Source organism: Haliaeetus leucocephalus, unplaced genomic scaffold (assembly GCF_000737465.1).
Source record: "Haliaeetus leucocephalus isolate CR32 unplaced genomic scaffold, Haliaeetus_leucocephalus-4.0 Scaffold101, whole genome shotgun sequence".
NCBI lineage: Eukaryota > Metazoa > Chordata > Aves > Accipitriformes > Accipitridae > Haliaeetus > Haliaeetus leucocephalus.
The window spans coordinates 2,392,938-2,397,978 of record NW_010972537.1 but is presented as its reverse complement, the minus strand read 5'-3'; the positions used below and the strand labels follow the sequence as shown (position 1 = coordinate 2,397,978).

At 52.0% G+C, this 5,041-nt stretch overlaps 1 protein-coding gene across 2 annotated transcripts in view; it reads left to right on the top strand.

Moving 5' to 3' along the window:
* Positions 1-5,041, top strand: part of RBFOX2 (RNA binding protein, fox-1 homolog (C. elegans) 2) — a 109,643-nt gene that overhangs the window by 21,947 nt on the left and 82,655 nt on the right. The window contains exon 1 of one of the 2 annotated variants that reach the window (XM_010585381.1): positions 584-867. The exons of the other annotated variant lie outside the window; for it this stretch is intronic. Within the exon in view, the coding sequence (XP_010583683.1) occupies positions 823-867 (45 nt within the window). The 5' untranslated portion in view covers positions 584-822. Of the gene's footprint in view, positions 1-583; positions 868-5,041 lie in introns of those variants that run through there. 2 annotated transcript variants of the gene reach the window in all.

Below are 5,041 nucleotides of genomic sequence, written 5' to 3'. Positions count from 1 at the left end.
CCCCCCCCCCCGCCCCCAGTTTGACTGGAACAGCTGAGGGAGGCAACCCACCGGCGTTGGGCCGGGACGGTGGGGGCCATCCCGGAGCCTGGCTCCCCCCGCCAGCCCCGGTTCCGGCAGCTGTCCCTGCCCGCCTCAAGTGCGGAGGGAGGGAGAGGCGTTAAACGATACGGGCACATACTCCCTCGTGAAAGAGATCCCTTCAGCCGAGATATCAATGTGGCTTCTCCCCTCTCCCTCCCTCCCCGACACCAAAGGGTTTTACTACGCTAATCCCAGCACCTGTCCCTGCTGAGGACGGCAAGAAGGGTATGGGGGTGGGGGAGGAACGGTCCCATATGTTTTTCCCTGTCCTGGATTGGGAGTGTTCCCTCTGACGCACCTAGAGCCCAGAACATATGCTCTTTTCAGATCCTAAATGCTGTTTGCTTCCTCCTATCCCCGGTGGCGGTGGCTGCGAAGATCCTGTGTCCCCCTCTTCCCGGCAGTCGCTCTGTTTGCTGCCCGGGAGCCGTAGGACGCTCCTCGGTCGAGGCTTGCAGGGCCGTTTTCAGTAGGGGATTTCTAATTTTAGGAGCCTCTGCCGCCTATGGTTGAGCGCTGCCTTGCTGGATCCCAGAAGAGAGGGGCTGAGCTGAGCCAAGCCAGGCAGCTCCTTTTTATTTTCAGCTGAGCTAGTGTCAACCTGAGTGGCCCCAGAGGCCCGAGCCAAGCACTGCGCAGGGCTGCCAGAGTCCTTCCCACAAGGCTGAAAGACGGAGACTCGGGTTTGAAGCTTCCAGTCCTGTGTCCATTTGGCCTTTAGCTGGAGGATCTTTGGCTATGTATGGTGTGTATTGTATGGATTACCAATACCCAGTCGTCCAGGTAAGCAAAAGGACAGTGGCGACTTTATAGAGTCTTGGTGTTTGCTCTGTATGTTCCTCGGGCAGAACTGGAGCTTATGTGCTGGTTTTGTAGAAAGACACTGCTTCCGTGCTGGGCTCCTTGCTCCTTGGCTTGGTGTGTCCCAGGCCTCAGCAGCCCGGAGGCTCTGCGGAGGGCTTTGAGGCTCCTGCACGTGAGCGGAACCATTTGACGCTTTAACTCCAAGGTCTGTGTTGTTTGAGACTTGTGTGTTTTGGTTTGCATTTTTGGCTTTTTTCTGAATTTTTTTTTTTTTTTCCCTTGTAGGGGGGTTGAGCTGACAGCAATGCCATGCTCTGCAAACTAGTATGTTATTGCGTGCCTTACTGCATTGTCCGGGCGCATGTGACTTGTACGTGTGATTGCAGTCCGTCCCGCAGGCATGGCGAGCCACCCAGAGCAGCTCCTCACCTGTTTTCCTTCTCCCTCCTCTGAAATCACCCACAAAACCTCTGACAAAGTCTCGTTCGTCACCTTTTCGCTTTCGGAGGCCCGACGAGGATGTGTAGGGTGATAGGAATGGGTGGGTTTGAGAGCAGAGCTCAGGGCAGGGTGAAGCCTGTATTGCGGCTTCTGCTGGGGGAGGGGGCTATATTTGGAGCACACGTGAGATTTGCTGGCCTGGCGTGTGGAGTCTTGGAAAAGCCAGAGGCCACGGGTCAGGCTCAAATACTTTTGGAGCCAAGTGAAAGATGATGTTCTCTGCGCAGTCCTTGGCTATTCAGTGTCAGCATTCGTTGTCCTCACAGGCACCAAATTTATCCAGAAAACATGAAATGTAGACTAGCGGCTGAAGATTATCTACCCTAAGATACGTCAGATAGCTACTAAAGAGTATTTTGTTAGGTTACCTTGTACCAGGGGTTTTATTACGCACATGAATAGAATCCACCAGCAGAAGTGTGTCTTTTGGTTGTTAAGATTTGTTCCTGATAAATTGGTTCTTTGCACTTGAAACTTTTTTTTTCCTCCCTCTGGCCTTGATCCAGCTGGCAGGTTTGCTCCATCTAAACTTGAGCCAGCATAGAAATGCAGGTAATGGGATGTTAAAATTGAAGGCTGTGCTTTCTTTCCACCCTAGCAGCAAAGGGGAATTATAGGCATAGCAAAAGAAGAAGGAAGACAAATCCTGAAACTCACGGAAAGCGGAGTACTTGTGGCTTTCTCTTCTCTTCTCTCTCCATTTCCATGAGTCCTATGGGTGTTAAACTAACCCAAGCATTTGAAAGTGCCCATGTAGACCACTTGGTTAGACTAGAGGTTAGTTCTTCATCTGTGCTCTCACCAGGGTGATTTCAGTGGCCTTGTCCTGTGACCTGCTGCATAAATATCTTTCTCCAGCTTATTTTCCATTAGGATTCAAATGATAGGAGCTAAGCAAAAAACCATTGTGTACATCCGAGTGAACACAGACAAGAATATAGAAGTGGCGCAGACGTGCTCAGGTGGGAGCAATGAGCTTTGCCTGGCATGATAAGGGTGATAAGCTGTGCCCTGGCACTGCAGAGGCCGACTAGTTGAATTTGCCCATAGTTATTTCAGAATGCTACTTCCACAGCACGGTAATGAAGTTTCAACGCATATGTGCCTGTGATGCACGAGAAATCATGAGAACTCCTAAGTATTGGCATCTAGAGCCGTTCTGAGCATGTTGCTTTTTGAATAAATGCAGTAAGTAGGAAGGGATGATCTCATGGCTCTGAGCTGCATGTTCTTCAGGCTTCCAGCCTTCAGCTCTACTTGTGCTTCTCTGTTGTTTTCAGCAGCCTGTTCTGCAGTTTGAGCCTTTGGTTTTGCTCAGTAGAGGGAGGCAAACAGCGATGGTAAATTGGGCAGTGGTTCCATGATTTGCACGTAGGAGAAGCTAAGTGGAGGCCCACCAAACTTACTTCACTTGGCCATGAGACAACATCTGAACCCCCAGCCCTCAGTGAGGAAAGGTGAGTCACACAGATTCACCAATTAATTTATCAGTCTTGTTCATTATCAGGTATTGCTTTGTGGGCTGCAGTAGAGCCCAAGATGACAAAGACCTCAAGTGTTAACCGTGTCGGATCATGTTTTTTCCATGGCATTCTTGAAGCTTTTGAAACTCTGTATTGGGTGTTCATTTTGGCTGTTTTTGTGGCAATCCGAGCTCCTGTAGACCTGTGTTTCTGGTTGCCTGAGCACATCCATTGGAAGTTGGGGCTTTTCTTTTGCTGAATAGGAGCAAAGGCAGATATATTCCAAGCATGGGGGAGGAGATGCTTTCTGGCCTACAATGGAGATGAAAGAGGGAGACCAGCAGTAGATCGCACTGAAGGGAATTCCCACTCTGCTGGCACATGAGCAAAGCAGTCGTACCATCTGGGTGGTGGGAGGCAGTGCAAGGGAGGGTTCAGTGTGCGGTTGGGCACCTCTTTTTCCTTGGAGGATTCTTTTTGATGGCAAATATTTCTAGAGGGTCCTAAGGTGAAGGCCAAAATGGATCAGGAATGATGCTATCCTGGTTAACAGTGGTGAGATGATGGTAGCATGTCGTTTCTCCGTCCTGAAGGTCTGTGCTACGGTCCTAGATCTGGGACAAGAACTTGCTAACCCTATGGCACAGAGGAGACTTGGTGAATGCAATAATTAAATTAAGTGGAGAGAATAAGGAGATTATCCTGAGTGATTTGCAGAGGTCTGGTGAATGAGATGCACGTTGCTGAAACCTGGTGCTTTGGCGTGGCAAAGGTATAAGGATGTCACTGTGGGTTTTGCTGCTTTGAAATTGAATTTACACTCGATCCAGAATCGTGCTCCAGAATCTCAGGTTTGTAATAGGGGAGGGGAAAAAAAAATAATACTTTCCCTGGTTTTGCAATATTGCCTGTAAACCTGTAGTATCATAAAATGCAGGTTAGCAGAGAGGATGAGATAACTCGGAAAAATGTGGGCTCTGACTCAGAGCCCTGCGGGCAGCAGCCGTGGAGGCTGGCTCCTTCCCAGAGGACCCCACACCACGGCTGAGCGTTGGGTCGCGTGGGACGGCTGGCCCGTGGCTCTCTGCCTCCGTGCTCCGCTGGGACGTAAGGGCTCACCGGTGTCTCGGTCTCAGGCTTTTAATGCCGGAGGAGAGAGCTGGGCTGGGATGCGTGCTCCTGCTGGCCTTCTGCTGAATTAGGAGAGAAAGGGAAAGGGAGGGAGTGAGCCAGAGGTCAGTTTGCAGCGAGTGAAATTGGGAAACTGAAAAGCACCGTGGGTCAGCACGGGCTGCCTGGAGAGCAGCGCCGTAGCAGAAGCCCATGAAGCAAAACCACTAGGCTTTGCTTTTTTTTTTTTTTTTTTTAGTGTAAATTATAACTGGGCATCTTCACGCGAAGGAGAACGCATGGGGATGCAAAGTGTTACTGCACCGTAATTTGGCTTTGCTGCTGCTAAAGCCTGGGGAGCCTCTTGAGTACCAGGTGTCAAGAAGAGACGCATCAGAGGGGCAACTTGCCTGAGCGGGTTTTATCTCTGCGTCATGAGCCCTGGAGCATCAGCGCAGTCCTCTTGTCTAACCGAGGGGTCGGCGGACCCGCCTCAGCCCCGTCCGTGGGTTTCCGTGGGTGCAACGTTGGGAAGAATCAATCGGAGCCTCTCCGATCCCGTCTGCCAAATGGGGTGGCTGCGTATCGGTCTGTTTTACGGGGTCGCCGGGAGAACAAACGCTGCCAACCGTGGCGTGCTCAGGTGTTGAAGGCCAGATGCTTACTGAAGATAAATGGGAGGGGAAAAAAAAAAAAAAGGCAAGCTGGGAAGGAGTCCAGCGATCTCCCAGTTTTTATGATGAAAGAAATGCGGATCCTGGCACGGATAGTGCTTCCGGTTCATCCGCCGCACCGTGTAACCCACGCGTTCTCCCCCTTTGTGGCAGGAGGGAGGTCTGCGCAGAGCTGACAGCTCCCTCCCGAGCATCCTCCCGCGGGGAGATGCTCTCTCCCGCCTCCTGAGCTCCGGGCGGGGGGGAACCTGACCGCTATAGACCCGACCCGCCGGGAAAAGATGGTAGGTGAGGAGGAACCGGGGACCGGGCCCCGGGGGGGGGGGGAAGCAGCGCTTTTGTTCCCAAGCTCGGGTTTTGGGGGGCTCACGCCGAGCCCCCTGGGGGTCCCGGGGAAGGGGCGGC